Source organism: Taudactylus pleione, unplaced genomic scaffold (genome assembly GCF_031769625.1).
Source record: "Taudactylus pleione unplaced genomic scaffold, aTauple2 ptg000225l, whole genome shotgun sequence".
Taxonomy (NCBI): Eukaryota; Metazoa; Chordata; class Amphibia; order Anura; family Myobatrachidae; genus Taudactylus; species Taudactylus pleione.
The window spans coordinates 9,227,691-9,246,122 of record NW_028284627.1 but is presented as its reverse complement, the minus strand read 5'-3'; the positions used below and the strand labels follow the sequence as shown (position 1 = coordinate 9,246,122).

General features: G+C 41.6%; 1 protein-coding gene across 1 annotated transcript; it reads right to left on the bottom strand.

Annotated features, from left to right (window-relative positions):
* Positions 1 to 925: 925 nt before the first annotated feature.
* On the bottom strand, positions 926 to 17,592 carry LOC148517246 (NAD-dependent protein deacetylase sirtuin-3-like). The gene is made up of 8 exons (XM_088479000.1): positions 17,540 to 17,592; positions 7,768 to 7,961; positions 7,483 to 7,665; positions 6,246 to 6,478; positions 4,254 to 4,354; positions 3,991 to 4,152; positions 2,155 to 2,367; positions 926 to 1,511 (listed from the first exon to the last, which is right to left on the bottom strand). Exons 2-7 carry the CDS (start codon positions 7,917 to 7,919, stop codon positions 2,155 to 2,157), a joined length of 1,044 nt encoding a protein of 347 aa, XP_088335126.1. The 5' UTR covers positions 7,920 to 7,961; positions 17,540 to 17,592; the 3' UTR covers positions 926 to 1,511.
* Between the last annotated feature and the right edge of the window lie 840 nt (positions 17,593 to 18,432).

Sequence of the window (18,432 nt, the reverse complement as noted above, 5' to 3'; positions counted from 1 at the left end):
GATCTAGTTGATTACAATGATAAAGCACTGAGAAAAATAAACAGTGCCCTGCTTTACAAAACATTTACAAGTAAAAGCCCAGCAGGGATAAGTAATTACTCTTGTATGACTTATGTAGTATGAAACATAGCAGCCTTTCCATGAGACTGACAACCACTCTGAACAGACAAAATAAAACCACTGTCTCTGAGCTAAAAGATATACACCAATGCATGAAAGTATAATAAAGACAAGACACTTCTATACATGAGCTCACAATAATTCACACTAGTTGCTTGTTTTTTGCCTCCCATGTCAAAAGGTGTCAGCCGCCCCCTAACCATAATGCAACATCCCAAATCCAATAATTTTGGATTACTCCCATCTGCAAAGTGTTGCTGGATTAGGAAATTGCAGAATTATGTACCTTAATATGTTCTACTGTTCCAGGAGCACCTCTGCTTATTATTTCAATTTAGTTACAATTCTATACCCAGTATTCAATGTACATTCAGGGCCCCAAGGCATGGTGGGACCAGGTGATATTGGGGGTGTGGCCAAGTTCTGGAGGTGTGGCCACAGCCACTCCCAACAAATGCGCACACTGAAAAGGAGAATTTTTGTCCCCATTAGCCAGGGTCCTCCACTGGTCCCACGAACAAACCTGGGCAAATCGTACCCTCTCCACCCTCACTCTGAGTACCCCTGGGTATATTTATAAAAGTGCTCTCACTGCTGTGATTTGATCGATAAGTAATGAACAACTGACCTTTATTAGCAACATCTGAACCCCCAACCACATTGTGCAGTCAAGTTTATTCCCATAGTTACAGAGAGGTTACCAAGAAAGGTCAATCACATGGCAGCAACACATGTTTGGGGTTTGAACATAAGATTTTAAGCAGAATTTTTTTTTTCAAGTATCAGGAACTTTTCCTCCAGGTTGTATTACCCAGGATCTCTTTAATTATGCAACATTTTGTGTGTTACAGATTAAAGCTACACAGCACACATTTATACAAGTTTAAATAATGAAATGCAATATATAAATGTAATTTAATTAATTGGCTTTATTAATGAACTCTGAAGTATATTATAAAATATATAAATTACTACAAGTATGAACACATTTAAAAAGATATGTTACAAGCAATATACATTATATAAATTAAACAAATACATGTCAAAACAAGTTTAGAGAAAAAAAAAAAAAATACATGAGTAGTTTGAATTTTAATATAGGGGAGGATAACCCCAAGCATTTGAATAGAATTTACAAACTAGAATAGCAGCAGAAGCCGATAACTGATTAAAACTAGTTATAAAAAAATATGTCATGATCATGGAGGCATTTTAGATTTTCCTACTCATTTGTACTCCTTAATATAAGGTAAAGTGTTTGACAATATTTTGAAAATTAAATGTATCTCAAGATTTTCGCCACAAAAACTTAAGCTGTACAAGATTCCTGGTCTGCAAGAATTCAGATGGTGTCATGAACTGCAGCTGAGACTGCTCCATCACACTTGATACTGTAGATGAGAAGAATGAAATGCAGATTAACTCTACTTTAAACACAAGCCTCAGAAAACAAAATAAAAAATTTGCCAGAATTATACGGCCAAAAATGCAGAAATTCAAGTAAAATAAATAGCTTGTCAGATATATGTGTAGAGGAAGTTGCTCAACCTGAACACGGAGCAGCTGGCTCCATCCAGTTTGGTTAGGCACACGTGTGGACAAATCAAACAGATCTGGTTGGTCGGTGCTGAGCACAAGTGACTTTCTGATGGCGAATGGGCAATTTTAGGATGGTGTAATGTGAGCCAACAAACTTACTTGTGTTGTTCAAACTAGTCTCTCAAAAGAGGGAGGTGCAAGATCAAAAATGGTCAGGGAACAGAGTTTTATGGACTGACTTGTTTCAAAGTACCTGGATAAATTGTAAAATGGGCAAATCAACCTTCAATTGTGTGTGTGGGTGTGTGTAAAATCTGCACAGCATGGACTAAATCACCAGTATTGTGAATAGTTCCACAAACTGCTGTAATTCCACTTAGAATTAAAAAGGTCATGACTGTATATTACACAAGCAATGAGACACCTCACAGCTCCCTGTGGCCTTGGACAGACATGGGTGGTTCTTTAAGACAAAAAATAAAAAGGTAATCTCACCTACAGCCTTTGAGATTGAATCACTTCATCCATGTCAGTCTGCCAGTTTAGTGCTTTCAAAAACTTTCCGATTACATCACAGATCTCTCCCAGTTGCACTATGTCTGTACTCTTCATTGATTTTGTTTTAAATGGACCGACAGCATCTCGGTTGATCAGAAGCCGGGGAACATTTGGACGCACAGAGTTTACAATGTTGGCAAAAGGTTCAATCTATGAATATGAATATAACAATTAGGAACAATGGATGCAGAATATGAGAGCCCATTTATACTGCAGGGAAGTGGCATGCCAGGTAAGTCTCCTGTCTGAGATCCAGCAATCTGATTTAGATAACAGATGTTCTAAGCTGGAGGACTTTGACCTTTTGATAAGCTACCCCTACAGACAGGTATTCTGAGAATAGAAGTCCCAGCGTCCCCTGAAGTCCAGTTTGAACACTTTGATGGGGGGTGGGGATTCCACTTTTAAAAACCCATACAAATCTCACCAGGAACGGATATTTAAAATGTCTGTAGCAGGGATGATCAAAGCTTATAGTAAAGATCGCAACCAAATGTACACCAGCCATAACATTAAAGCCACCTAATATTGTGTAGGTCCCCCTCAGCCACCAAAACAGCTCTGATCCATCAAGACATGGACTTCACAAGACCGCTGAAGGTGTCCTGTGGTATTTGGCACCAAGACATTGCCAGCAGATACTGTACATTGGGAGCTGGGGCCCCCCATTGTCCAGACTTTATTCCGGCACATCCCACACGATGCTCAGAGATCTGGGCCAACACATTGTTCAAAAATGGTTTGAGAACCATGAGTTCAATTTCTGTGTTATGGCAGGGTGCATCCTGCTGAAACTTGCCATGGATGGTGTACGTAGTCTGCAACAATGTTTAGATAGGTGGTTTAAAGTAATAGCTATGTGAATGCCAGCACTGAAAGTTTCCAAGCATAACACTACCCAGAGCATCACACTGCCTCCGCCCGGTTTTTCTTCTTTCCATAGTACGTCCTAGTGCCATCTCTTCCCCAGGTAAATTACACGCATCCGGCCGTCCACATGATGTAAAAGAAAACATGATTCATCAGACCAGGCCACCTTCCATTGCTCCATGGTCCTGTTCTGATGTTATTATGCCCATTGTAGGCGCTTTTGGCAGTGGACAAGTTTACCATGGGTACTGACTGGTCTGCGGCTACACAGTAAGCTGCAATGCACTGTGTGATCGGACTCCTTTCTATCACAGACAGCATTAAGTTTATCCAGCAATTTGTTCTACAATAGCTTTTCTGTGGGATAGGACCAGACGTGCTAGCCTTCACTCCCAAAGTGCACAAATGAGCCTCGGGTGCCCACAACCCTGTTGCCAGGTCACAGGTTGTCCTTTCTTGGCCCACTTTTGGGGGTTCTCTTGGTATCTACCAAAAGACCTGCCATTTCGGAGATGCTCTGACCCGCTTGTCTAGCCATCATAATTTGGATCTTGTCAAAGTTGCTTCGATTCTTACTATTTTCCTGCTTCCAGAACAACCAACTTCAAGAACAGTCACTTGCTGCCTTATATCCCACCTCTTGACAGGGGCCATTTAAAATATAATGTTCACTTCACCTCATTGGTTTTAAGGTTATGGCTGATCAGTGTATACTGAGGGGTTGGGTTTATTTTTTTGAAGTTCAGACAAATTTATTAATATTAAAAAAAAGTCATAGGATTAAACAAAAATGTATGATTTTAGGAACCTTGCCCCTTTGCAGTCACAAGTGTTAAGATTCATATCTCGCTCAGGGAACTTTACATGCCCATACACGAAAGATGGAAAAAATAAAATGAATACCTCTAATGAAGTCCCCATGACTATTAGTAGGTCAGCCTTTGGGAAGTCGTTTGAAAATTGATGAAATCGTTTTGGAAGATCTTCACCGAAAAATACAATATCTGGTTTAACAACCCCATAGCACACTTTGCAGCGTGGGAATTTGCCACTCATAATGCAGTCCTTGAAATAAAAAATAAATTAAAAATTATATATTTTTACATTTTTTTTTTTTAAAGTTTTATTATTTGAGGTAACAAATCTTTTGCGTTAGTGCATATTACCTGAGCTTCTGTTGCAGGGAATGGAGTATAACACAGGTGACAAGATGCTGATGAGAAGGATCCATGAGCCTCAACTAGTTTTTTGGGTGGAATCCCAGCCACTGGAAATGGAGAGTGTAAGAGATTTTAAAAATTACAAAAAGTAAAAAAAAATTACCATACACCGGTAAATTAATCCACATTAATAGAGGGTTCACATAAGTGTCTGATTTGTCAAAGTGTGCTGCAGAATTGGACCATTGTCCAGCAACAAGCCTGTCGATAATGGACAGATAACAGTGTTTGGATCAGGCCTATATTCAGAGTGCACACAAACCTGATCCCAGAGGAGACTTAAACAAGGATATGATTCTTAATTTGGACAAGTTACCCATTGTGCCAGAGGTTCCTAAACATGGTCCTCAAAACTCCAACAGCTCAGGTTTTAGAGATATCCATGGTTGAGCACAGGTGACTCAATTAGTGCTTTAGTCAATTTGATTTAACCACCTGCGCTCAACCATGGATATAGCTAAAACCTCAACTATTTTGGTGCCTTGAGGACCGCATTAATGTTAGAACTTAGATGCCATCTCCATGAGGTGTGCAAAATTGCCAGTGCTGCATTCTGGTGAGCTGACAGTAGCGATGGCCTCCCCTTCACACCCCAATTATCCTCACCCACAAAGGAAGTGACAGAACAGTGCACTTGTGTGGCATAAAATGAATTGGAGGCATCACTATGGCATTATCTGGGGGTTCTAAAATTATATTTTGGGGAATTAAAAAGAGAAGGCAAGCGGATGCAGGAGCCGGCTGCCCTGCTCTTAGGCAGCCTCATTTTATTAGTTATGTTAGCAATTGTGAGGCGCAACGGCAGAAGCCGGCACCAAGTAAAATGTTAATAATTTTCCAACCATACAATAATCCTGTGGCCACAACCCACAGCCTGTTATAAAATGGTGTTGCATTGAATAAAAGTAGTCCTTAGCAGTGGCGGATTTTTTGCAGTAGGAAGCAGCTTTTCTGCCAGCCCTACCGGCTCCTTGGGCCTGCAGACAATGCAGCACTTTGGAAGCCGGCGATATGCGCCTGTCAGATCAATTATGCAGCAGGTGCCAGGGCCTGGTCATAGCGCCTGCTGCGTAATTGATCTGACAGGCGCCAGGACCTGCACACATGGTGAGTGATTCTCAGTGGCGGCAGCCTCCCTCATCTAAGAGGGTAGGAGCCACTGCTGGTCCTTACATTTCTTTTGTTGGAAATGACAAACCAGGATTCATTTTTCCAGTTCACAGATCTGCCCATTAATGAATAGACACATTAAAGAGGAAAACACAAATCTAATGTATTAATGTATTAATGTTTATGATTTCTTCTGTAAAAAGTGGTTTCTAACCTACATACTTTTCAGCTGGAGATTTCAGCTATCATTTAAGGAGTTTGTAAAAACAAAACCCACAGAGTCAATGTTATTCACTACAAACACTGATTTTTCAATGAAGACCTGCAGACAAGAGATTGCGTAATTGGCTCACATACACCATACAATTGTTTTTGAAAATCAATTTTGGATCGTCATATGCTCAAAGATATTACATATCATAATTAAAGGTGTTCCTAGGAGATGCAGTTATAAGGACAACATTCACAATCATAACAAAACAATGTCAGTTACGTCAGCTTTGTTGAAGTCTTAAATGTCGACATACGAAACCCGACATTCTCAGAATGCATACATTAGGCTTAGGGTGCTCTCTGCTGGAACTGCTCCTCACGTTTCCACCGGAAGCAGTCACTGCCATCGGGAGAGTGCAAGACACCGCTAGACCACCAGGGATTGTTTGTAAACATTCTATCATGTCGACATTTCACCAGTGTCCACATAAATGTGGACATGCTGCATATTAACACTCATACCGACCTACTTCAGGTGCTGCTCATGTATGAAAAAAAAAAAAAAAAAAACTTAAAACGTAACACTGTACATACACAATACACAGTATATCTTACTTCTTTCTAGTCCGTCAATATTCTGCGTATAACATCTCAACAACAAGCCTTTGTCATGCAGCAACCTCACAAAATAGTGGACCACGTTGGGTTTGTATTTACCAGTATACAGTTCTTTTGCTAGAGCAAAGAAAGGGTTGGGGTTATATGTAAAGTAATCAATGTCAAAGATGGCTTCTGGGTACGGAACATTATAGCTCTTCAGGTTATCATATAATCCAGAGCCAGGTGATCTGTAGGAGAAGAGAAAGTTATGCTTAAATATATTTATTATTAAAACATTATACAGGTTAGGGACCTTCAAGTTACTTTATTATATGGACTGGATAAAGACCATGGTGCCCGCAAGACCAGAGGGTGTAGCCCAGCGGTCATGCCAAACAAACCTAAAATGTACGCAAAATGTTCACTGGATGGAGAGGACATTTGTGATGGAACCAGGCTGGTTGCTTATACAAGGAAATAGCATTTTGGTTCTACACCGACATGAACAATAAACATTCAATTTAAGGCAAGAACATTTAATAAGTTATATATGAATGTGTTCTGTAAAATTAAATAAGAGATCTATCTTCCAAATCAGTGGTGGCCGTTCATTGCACCCATAAAGTGCGATTGAACGGTCAGAATATCAGCATTTTGGGACAACTAAGACCAGTGTTTCCCAAACATTCAAGAAGCCCGAAGGCTGGGTACATAGTAGGCGATATATTGTTGGACAATTTGTTGTTTTGAGCAGAATTGGAATGACAAATCGCCCACAGTCTAGTGTGTACGCACTCTTGTGCCCTCCAGTACGTAGTTCCTCACACCTTCTGATCTGCTGTACATGCACGACAGATGAGCAAATTTCTTTAGCAATTGTGAAGTGTACGCCCAGCTGGCTGACCAGGCAATTGGTCGTTAGATCGTTAAGATATAATGTTGACCTAACGATGTAAGATATATTGTTCGGTCATTTGAAGGATTGCACTGTGTGTATGCACTATATCATTTGTTCTGGGGCCTATGGGTATAAGTTTTTCACCATTGGGTTCCCTTACAAAGTTTTGCCATGCAAGGTTACACACCCCTGATTGTATGCGCCACTGTTTATGACTGACGTTCTTAATAAAGTTCTGATATTACAGCTCTGTTGACTACTTCTATAACAAGAACCTTCACCATTCATATCTACACAGATTCCCTCCATTTAATCAACAAATTAGATTGCATAGAAAGCAGCCAAAATGCCCACCTAAAATCTGGAATTCCACTTGGCGTACTGATCCCAGCTCCCGCCATAACTATTATCTTCTTGCAACAATTCTTCAAAATCAGATCGGCAATATCTTCTAGACTCCTGCATTTCAGAGGGAGGGGAGGGCTTCTGTCATCAGGATGTTTTTTGCCTAGTCCCAGCTTTGACAGTTGACCTTTTCTAAAAATAAAAGAATTTAAAAAAAAGGGAATAAAACCAAGCTGTAATGCTGCCCCTGCTATGCTTGTAAGTATAAGAAGAACATTAAGTCCTTCTACCCACCTTGTCTGATCATCTGCTACTGAAAGTCTATTAATTTCCTTTGTTAAAAGTTCTTCTGGTGGCAGATTGGTTTTGGTGGCAGATTTTGATGTCCCAAGTTTTTGCCCACGGGTCTTGATTGAAGATGACCTATCAGAGGAACTCTGCGCCATTTGTATCCCAAACTTCAATTTATCAACACAATCTGTGGCAACCTTTGGAGACAGGGGACATGTTCAGTCATCTTCTGGTTCTGTTGTCAAAATAAATTATTCCAGGGTTTCCCAGACTTGGTCCTCAAGGCGAAATAACAGTCTAGGTTTTAAGGATATCCAACCCAGTGCAGAGATGGTATAATTAAACTGACAGATTTACTAATTAAGTCACCTCTGCTTAAGAACAGAAATCCTTAAAACATGGACTGTTGAGTGCTGTGAGGTCAGAGTTTGGTAACCATTAAATTATTCTATAGGCAGTATGTGACTTCAAAGCCCTTACGCACGAAGCCCCATCCACCTCATTGTAAGCTCAAATTAGGGTCCACACATTGGACACATCCCTCCAAAATCTAGACTGTAAAACAAAGCAGATATTGCATTAAAACAAAAAAAATTATTTTAAATTTCCTTACATAAATCATAATATTTACTTTCTTTCCTTGTTTGTTTATTCAAGCTGCTCTTTATGTTTTATAACTGCACAGCTTCCATAGCAACCACTGTCGCATGACATGATGTAATGGGCACAAGTGCTTTGAATGCCCTTCTGAGCCCGGTCTGGCTTTGTGCACAAAATCATTCTCCTCACTCCTTTGCCATCACATGACATGCCGACTGGCAGACACTTTACGCACTCCAGAGATTATGAAGAGGAGAAAACTATTTTAGAGATCCAAAAGGATAGACACATATTTAAAAAGATGTCACCTGCCATATAAAAAAAAACAAAACAAAAAAAAACAACCTATATTGGCTTTGCTGCTTTAATGAAAGTTTCAACCTCATCGTTGAAACATCCTTTGTTTACTAGGGTTTTGGGATTAGGACTTAAAGTGCAAGTAAAGCCACCATTTAACAAAGGTGGTGTATACAGGGATCATTATATATCATAAAACAATTGATAGATATTAATATAGCATATGTACATCAGGTAGTTTGTGGTGTTACAAGGATGTGCTTTTTCTACATCTGAGACTGACAGAATGGCTTGCAGACTTACTATACTGATATGCAATGAATTGATGGATTCATAAAAGAGGGGCAGGGGCAGTGAGGTCACAGCAGTCTCAGCTTATTGACTTGAATCAGATTTCATTAGGTCATGGTTTTAAATGGTCTGAAGTCTAAAAGCACATAGGAGGGAACAATTTTATCCTCATGGCTTACTAGGTGAAAATTTAAGTTTTGGGGTTTAGTGGCCCTTTAAATTATTTATGGCGTCGTAAAGTCTCTTTAATTTGTGTAATGCAAAGATAACAGAATATTACTAACAGAGGGGTTTTCCATTTTGCATTCTGCATAGTGAGGATTTATATTGCAATTTAATGACTACAACAAAGCTTTAAAGCTGTGATATCTTTGGGAATTGTTCTGCGCTTTGAACTCTTGTATCTGCACCACCGGTTATGGCCAAGTGATCTATATTTAGCAGAGAGACAGAGGAAAAAGTGAAACTCTAGTGAAAAGAGACTTTACCCAGTGAAAAGCAGAAATTGGTTCACCTTTTGACAGAGGTAATAGCTGTAATATATCTCATCTCCTTCCCCTTGTAGTGGAGAGAATGGCTATGTTAATAAAGGACACAGCTGTAGCTTCTTTATAACCTTCTGGGGGCATGGAGGTGAGGGGAGGAGAATCTGGAGGACAGAAGGGAAGGGGGGGGGGGGGAGAGGGGTGTTTGGACGGGGTGAGCAAATACAGCTGGAATACAGAAATAACTACAGATATTAAACTTTTGGGGTCTAATCAGCAAACATAATTGCAGTTAAATCATGTGGAAATAGAAGTTTACGTATCCCAGCTATGTAGGAAAGGGTTAACGGAGAAGTTAACGCAATCTTCTTGATTAATGCCCAAATCCTGCTACATTGCACTGTAGAGAGCAAGCTCTAAATAGACAGTCTTTTCCGACAACTAAAAAAAAAAAGACTGCCTGCAGGGACTTCACAGGGACAGTGTTAATGCAATGGCTGTCTCTACAAGGATAGTGAAGATATTGGACGAAAATTTTCTAGCCTATATGGTAATTATTGCTAAATAGAGCCCTATGTTTAAACTGAGAAAAGTTCACTTGGCTGTAAAAATTGTACACTATTAAAAGCAGATTTTCACCTGCAATTATGACAATTAAGTATTCGGGCCATTCATTAAGAAGGTGAAGCAGGAAATATCAGATATCTCCTACTTACCTTCCTCTTGTGGAATGGCCCGCTGTCCCCATACACTAGTATCACAGATATCTCCTACTTACCTTCCTCTTGTGGAATGGCCCGCTGTCCCCATACACTAGTATCACAGATATCTCCTACTTACCTTCCTCTTGCGGAATGGCCCGCTGACCCTATACACTAGTATCACAGATATCTCCTACTTACCTTCCTCTTGTGGAATGGCCCGCTGTCCCCATACACTAGTATCACAGATATCTCCTACTTACCTTCCTCTTGTGGAATGGCCCGCTGTCCCCATACACTAGTATCACAGATATCTCCTACTTACCTTCCTCTTGTGGAATGGCCCGCTGTCCCCATACACTAGTATCACAGATATCTCCTACTTACCTTCCTCTTGTGGAATGGCCCGCTGTCCCCATACACTAGTATCACAGATATCTCCTACTTACCTTCCTCTTGTGGAATGCCCGCTGTCCCCATACACTAGTATCACAGATATCTCCTACTTACCTTCCTCTTGCGGAATGGCCCGCTGACCCTATACACTAGTATCACAGATATCTCCTACTTACCTTCAGTTTGCGGAATGGCCTGCTGTCCCCATACACTAGTATCATAAATATCTCCTACTTACCTTCTGTTTGCGGAATGGCATGCTGTCCCCATACACTAGTATGGGGACAGAATTCATCAAGCTCCGAAAATATTATATTTTTGGAGCTTGACTGGGGGGCATTTGCAATCTTCAGATGGCGAATACCCCCGCTTGAAGTTCGCAACCCATTCTTCCCTATGGGAAGTAGGTCCGTGTTGTGAGACGGGATCCTTTTGGATCCCTCCGCCCCTGTCCAGCTCCTTCCGCCGGACGTCGGGGCTCTTGTGCGCATGTGTGACCTGTAGGTCGCACATGCGCACCGCCGTCACTGCTCCGACAGGAGCCGTGAAAAGATTTACTGCTCCGAAAAGGAGCAGTAAAGCCACTTGCTGGGGCAGCTGATTTCACATCAGCTGCCACCGCGCCGGAGCAATGATGAATTGCTCCGGTGGCCGCGGCAAGTTGGGTCCCGATAATTAACATAATGAATAGGCCCCTTAGAGCGCTAAACTAATAGTAACGTATTTTTTCTGCATAAATATGTCAGCATTTAGGTGTTTTATAAATGTTTTCCACCTCTGGCATTTATGTTTGATTTGTCACCAAATCTGCCTGTGTTTCACTTTCTTACTCCCCATTTCCGATTCACAGCAGCGTTTATGGGGGTGTGACGGTTGTGATGGGCACACAGTTGCGATTAGGTTTTTTCCTTTTTTTGGAGTCTCTCGTGGAGAGTTTACACCAGAAAATATGGTACTAGTGAGTGCAGCAGCTGTTACATCCCAGAGCCCTCATTAGTAATGCAGACTGTGGACCAATTTTTACATTTGTTATAATCCAATTATATCACTCATCATCATCATCATATGGGTAGGGTCAATAATACTTTGAACTTAATTAAGTAATTGCAGCATGTACATTATGGTCGCTGATTTGCAGTGGACGCCAGGGGGGGGGGGCGGGGGGGGAGGGGAGGGTGCACGCATAAAATAGGGACAGATCAACTAAAAAAAAAATAAACAAAATAAACAAATATACAAAAATAAAAAAAATAAAAATAGAAAAATGTCAGAATGGCTCTGCCTCCAGGAGCTTACAATCTATTGGGAAAAGGGAGATCCGAGACAAGGGAGAAAGTGTGGCTCAGAGTTGCAGATGGGACAAAGCTGTATTTAATTTCAGAAAAATGACAATGTAACAGCTTTCCTTTTACATGAAAGGCCAGTTACTGACTTTTTCCTACAAGGGCATACTGACTTGTTTGTACAAGGGCATACTGTATGCACAGGTCACAAACACTAGGACAGAGCTATAGGACCTTTCACATGTAAACACAGAGTAGACACTTTACAGAGACTGCAAACAAAAAAAAAAACCAGGGAGGGGGAACAGTCCCAGGACACAGCAGAATGAGCAGTCACAACCGCCTCTGAGATTTTACCAGTTGTATCAGATTCAAAATGCACAAAGAAAAACAAAAACCCCAATTGGAACAATTTAGCCAAATTGTCTCAAATTGCTTCAGTGCAGTCACACAGTAGAGAGCAGGTCATCGCCTAGCAACCCACAGGCCCCAAACTTGCCAAATCAAGGAAAACTTTGTGTTGGAAGAAACTCACTTTCCCCCTCCACCACGAAACAGAATACAAAAGAATATAAAGTAAATAGAACATAATGTATTACACATTTGAGTATTTTGTAATCCTTTGATTAATTTAATGCCAAATACATCCTTAAACAGATGCAGAGAGATTAAATGGATTTAAAGTTTTGTTATCTGCCTTTAGTTTAACTGCTCTAGACATAAAACAACTTCTTGAATGGTGTGTGTGACACCCACTGACCAGCGGATATAAGCTACTTAAGGAATTAACCTAATCTAATTATACAAGAAGGTTTTCATGGCAGGCCAAAAAATAAAAAAAAGGTATAGGAAAAAGGCAGCTTATCACACCGGGTCCTAGTAGTAGAATTATCTAACGCGTAGAAAAATATATGAAAATAAAGATCAAACTAGTTTCATAGTAAATTTGAATTATTTTACATTTGGCGAGATTAAAATTAGTCTTTTATTTGACCCATTATTTCATCATTGTTTAGTAACTATTAAATAAATATCACTGTAATAACACAAAATATATGTAAAGTTTTGTTTTTTTACTGTCTATGCAGCTTATAATGGGTCCTTCGCTATACAGGGAACTAAAAGGAGACTGAAAATAACGTCACCTATTTTGGGGCATTAACAATGTATTGCTGTGCTAAGTGGTCATCATACAGTACTATGGAAATTGCAAACTCTATATAGTAAAAAGTCATATTACACAGCCATCAATGGAGATACTATGCTGCCATCTGCTGGTTATTTGAAGTAAATCCTACCAGAACCATATACTGTAGAATAGTGGTGTCGGGCCCTCCAGCTGCAGTGGAACTACACATCCCAGCATGCACTGCCACAGTTTTGCTATTAGGGTATGCTAAAACTGTGGCAGGGTATGCTGGGATATGTAATCCCAGAGCCGCTGGAGGGAGAGAGTTTGACACCCCTGCTGTAGAAGTATGGATTTAAAATTAGCATCAGTTTGCTTGTGCCTCAGGGACCTACTTATTAAGCCAGGAATGGCTGTTTCTGCATGACTAAGGCACTTTTTTAGCATCATGGATGTTTTACAAAGGTTCAGCCAAGTACTGTGGTCCCCATAGTTCTCAGTGGGGACTGCAGTATTCATCAATTTACCTCCAGACCCCTCCCAGCAGCCTACACCAAACAGATGCCAAAATATACACACATTTTATAGTTCTGAAAGTCATGCCTACTTCCAATGGCCTATGGCACTGCAGTTGGCGCATGTTTGTACTAGGGGTGAGCGGTTTCGGATTTCCGAAATCCAAACCCCCCGATCCGAGCTGGGAACAGAGTCAAGCCTGGCTCGGTTCTGAAATAGAGGCAAAACGTCATCATCCCACTGTCGGATTCTCGCGGGTTTTGAATTCTATAAAAAGGTCCCGTGATCGCCGCCATTTTTCATTCCGGCTGTGAGCTCAGTGTGATAGACTGTTAGAAAAATTAAAAATAATAAAGTATGGCTGGCTACTGTGAAGAGGGAGGGAGCTGTTGCTGATGCTGACTATAGGGGCTGGCTGGCTACTGTTTTCCCTATACAATACATGGGGCTGCCTGGCTACTGTTGTCCTTGTCCATATAGGGGTTGGCTGTTGTCCTGTCCATAGGGGCTGGCTATAGTGCTGTGTTGTCCAGGGGGTGCCCTGTCTGCTGTAGGGGTACACTCATACAAATAATTTTTACAAGTGCTGTCCTGTGTGGTGCCAGGCTACGCTGCCCAAAAATATAAAATACAAATAATTTTGTGGTGTACGCCACTGCCCTTCTTAAATTTTTACAGGTGCTGTCCTGTGTGGTGCAGGGGTACGCTGCCCTTCAAGAAAAAAAAACAACCTTTTACAGGGGTTGTTCACACCATAATAATGGAGGCTAAAATAGGGGGAAGATCAAGAACCACTTCCCCCTAGTGCTGAAGCTGCTGCCACTAGTCATGACAGATGATTAAATGCAATCAACGTAGTCTGCCAAGGCCGATGCCCAATGTCACAGAGGGCATGTAAAATCCAAAAAGCTAAAGTTCAGTAAAATGGCCGTAAAAAATAAATTTAAATAGTCTGAGGAGAAAAACTTTCCAATATGCCATTTACAACATGGAGTGGCAGGGAACGGCTAAGGTCCGCCTCTATGTTCATGACTAGTGGTTCAACTTCACATGACTATGGAAACCCTCCTCCTGCTAGAAAAATGAAACGAGTTAAGCTGGCAAAAGCACAGCAAAGAACTGCGTTCTAATTCTAAGAAAATATCACAAATCCCCAAGGAGAGTCCAAGTGTGGCAGCGGTCGCGATACCTGACCTTCCACCATTTGCACGCTCTCTGCAAGTGCTGGAAGGAGCACCCACAGTCCAGTGGCTGATATTCAAATTGAAGATGTTACTGTTGAAGTACAACAGGATGAGGATATTGGTGTAGCTGGTGCTGAGGAGGAAGTTGATGAGGAGGATTCTGATGGTGATGTGGTTTGTGTAAATCAGGCACCAAGGGAAAGAGTTGTTGTCCATGGGATGAAAAAGCCTATAGGGCCTAATTAAATTTTTGTTAATTTGGGAGCAACATCATATTTCCCATAAGCCTCACCAAGGGTTGTCGAGGACTCTGACCATTGCTGCACTTCCTGGTAGCTGGCCTCTCATTCAGGACCAGACATCCTGTCGTATGAGCTGCGTCAGATTGCTGATGTGCGCTGGTCAGCAGTACAGCCAGCTGATCTCTACTTAACCTTCCTTTACCGCTATATCTAGAATTGCTACCAGTGGAGAGATCACTCATTGTCAGCAGTAGGGACCTTCTTAAATTCACTGCTATGTGACCTCCAACCAACTGAATAAGACTACATGGGGGCTGGAGGATGAGGACCTAGGAAACATGATTGAGACCCCCTTACCACCATTTGGTCAAAAGAGAACACAAAGGGGGTTAGAGTAATATGGGCATGTCAGTGCCCACATGGCCCTAGGTGCCTTAGTAGATGATCCTGCTCCACCGCCAACATTGAATGGGTTACAGCAGTCAGATCAGCAAGCAGTGGAGCAGCAAATGGAGCAGGATGGGGCCAGCCCACTGATTATTGGCTCAGGGTTGGCCATCAACCATTGATGCCTAACCACCATCAATAGTGGAAATCCAATGGTTTTCAGTCATTGATTGTTGTTTTTTCCCTGATGCAGGAGGCACAATGCTTAGCCCCACCTATCACACCACTAAGCTCCATGCCCAAATCTGATTGGCTCCCTGAGCAGTGATGGCCATGGATTGGTGCATGATGGTTCACCAATGCTTGTTTCATGCCATTGACCAACCCTATATTGGGCTATTAATTTGATGTAGAAGCTGGTTGGGCAGAAATGTACTAAAAAGTTAATCAATGTAATGTTTGGATCAGTAAGGTGTGAAGGAGGACTAGTTACTGAATTTGAGAGACAGATCTATATATCATGTCAGGATGTGTGTGAAGCCTAATTATTGAATGTGTGTCATTAATTTAATGTCAGAATGTGAGAAAGGAGTCCTAGACTGTTCTCATTCCTCGGCTTTCCAGAAGTGAAGCATTCAGAAACAAACCATTTTCCAAATGAGGTCCCAACATTCCAAGAGTCAGCCAAGCAACAAGTGAGTTTAGAACGCCAGCAGCAGGTAGCCAAAGCTGCAAGACTAGGTAGAGGAGAGCAATTTAGTCTCTCACCTGCCAATTTTAGGAACCTGTCTAGATTAGTTAGGAGGTGGAGTAAGCCCTGCTGAACACTTCTCTGATCGCGAAGTGGTACTACATGCACATAAAAGTGGCATGCGGAGTGCTACTGGTGCATTTGAAAGGGAAGGAATGGCTTGGAGGGTGAAAGCACAGAAAAAAATATATAAAACCGACCCCACTCTTACAATAATTCACAATGCCACTCTAAAGGGGCCTATACATTAGCATATGCATTTCTGAGCGATGAAAGAAAAGATATCCCTTGAAAATTACGGTGGCTGTGCTGAACGATATCGGTCATGTACATGACAGATTTTGGCAAATGACGAACGATGAACGATATTGCATTACATCATTCAGGGAGTGGATTTTTTTCTCTGTAGCTGCTGCTAATATCTTTCGTCGTTTACCGCATATAAACTGCACGATATTGCGAATATACAGCTATATTATATAATTGACCAACATGTTGGAGAGATGATAGATGCAATTTATCGGCTGCGGGAGTGCGCATCTGTCATCATTCAGGGCCTATCCATTAGCAGATATAATGAGTGATTGAACAATAGATCGTTCAATCATTCATTTTATCTGCTAATGTATAGGTCCCTTAAGATGCCAGTCCACCCATTTTCTGAAAGATGACACAATGAGCACTGTTATATATTTTGGGTGGGGTATTCCTTCCAATTTCTTCATTCTGGAAACATGGACACACGGGAGCCATGATTAAAGTCACTTCAGTTTCCTTTGTAACTTTATGACTTGTCCGGTAGGAGTTACTATAAATGCATGGTACTGTATGCCCATTTCTGAGGTCTTTGAAAAGCAAGTATAACCACAAAGTTACTTGGTTTAAAAAATTAAAATAAATAATACCTACATACACTAGTATTATGGAACCATTATGCAGAGATTCACTAGGTGTTACAGGGTACCTGACTTTTTGGTGCCCTGTGTCAGAGAGCATTTTAAAGTTCTCTCTTCCAACTTTGATAAATACCCCAAGTCCGTAGCTACCGGCTGAATCATTACAGCCAACAAATAAAGTCAGAGCTCAAATGGATTCTAGGAACACACAAGGTTATTACTCTAGGAGTCAAACTACACAAGATAATGCAACTATTATCCAGTTTACACACATGAAGATGGGATCCTTGCACTAAGTGCATTCTCATTTATCTCTGGACACCCATGCATAATCACATGGTTAATAAGCCATTCAATAAGTCACTACAAGTTCGTTTTAAATGCAGGTTAATCTCTTGAGTCAGCATTTACAGCACGACCCAAATACTGTGCATCCAAACTCATATTGGTAAAATTGTGATGCACCAACCAGGGAGGGACACATTACTGTATCTATTACAAAACAATAACAGGTTTGTGACAAAGAAGGAAAACAAGATAGAACAGTACAAAACAGCGTTCCATTTATAGAATACTCAGTCATCATAGTTACAATAACATTCTATTACCAGGATTACCTCAATCTCCTGCAGCCGTACTCACAGGCGCCCTCTGCTGGGCTGTGTTTATAGCAAACATGTCCAATGATGAGACAGATACAGGTATATGACCTGCTGTAACAGGTGCTGCCTACTATCAATTCAGTCCAGGTTGATGATAAGATTAGTGAACAGGTGTTTTTTTAAACCCTTTAAGTCAGGTGATCTCAACTCCCCAGTCCAACATGTCATGTTTTGTGAATGTCTGAAATCAGTGGTTCTTAAACTCGGTCCTCAGGACCCCACACAGTTCATGTTTTGCAGGTCACCCAGCAGGTGCACAGGTGTATTCATTACTCACTGACATATTTTAAAAGTTACACAGGTGGAGCTAATTAATTTACGTCATACTTGCCTACTCTCCCGAGACTGTCTGGAGCCTCCCGAAAATCGGGTGCCGCTCCCGACACCCCGCAAGACATGGCAAGGGTGCCGAAATGGATGCCGGCACTCCTCTAACCCCCGCGCCAGCCGCAAAAGTGGGCGTTGCGGGGGTTCGATGACGCGATTCGAGCTGAATCGCGTCATTGTAGCCCCGCCCCCTGCCTTATAATGCCAGTAATATTGGCATTATAAAGTGGGGGGCGGGGCCGGGTTTTTTTTATTTTATTGGAGCGGCCTCTTGGCTGCTCGCATAGCTGTGGGTGCTCACCCACAGCTATAGCAAGTGGCCATGATGATGGTCGCGATGGTCAAGACCATCGCGACCATCGGGCTTGCGACGAGACCTTTGTGGTAGGGTCTCGTTCATCGCAAGCCCCAGAGAGATTTCAGCTCTAACGGAGCCGGAAGCTCTCCACTGACATCACTTGTGATGTCATTAGGGCCGCCCCCAAACGGCAGGCATTCTCATGGGAACGCCTCCGTTTGGG

Excerpts from the sequence above, each read along its gene's own strand:
- LOC148517246 (XM_088479000.1), bottom strand. The coding sequence starts at position 7,919 with ATGGCGCAGAGTTCCTCTGATAGGTCATCTTCAATCAAGACCCGTGGG. Across the intron at positions 6,479-7,482 it reads AGTGGAATTCCAGATTTTAG|ATCACCTGGCTCTGGATTAT; the intron begins GTGGGCATTTTG and ends CTTCTCCTACAG. Across the intron at positions 4,153-4,253 it reads TCCCTGCAACAGAAGCTCAG|GACTGCATTATGAGTGGCAA; the intron begins GTAATATGCACT and ends TTTTATTTCAAG.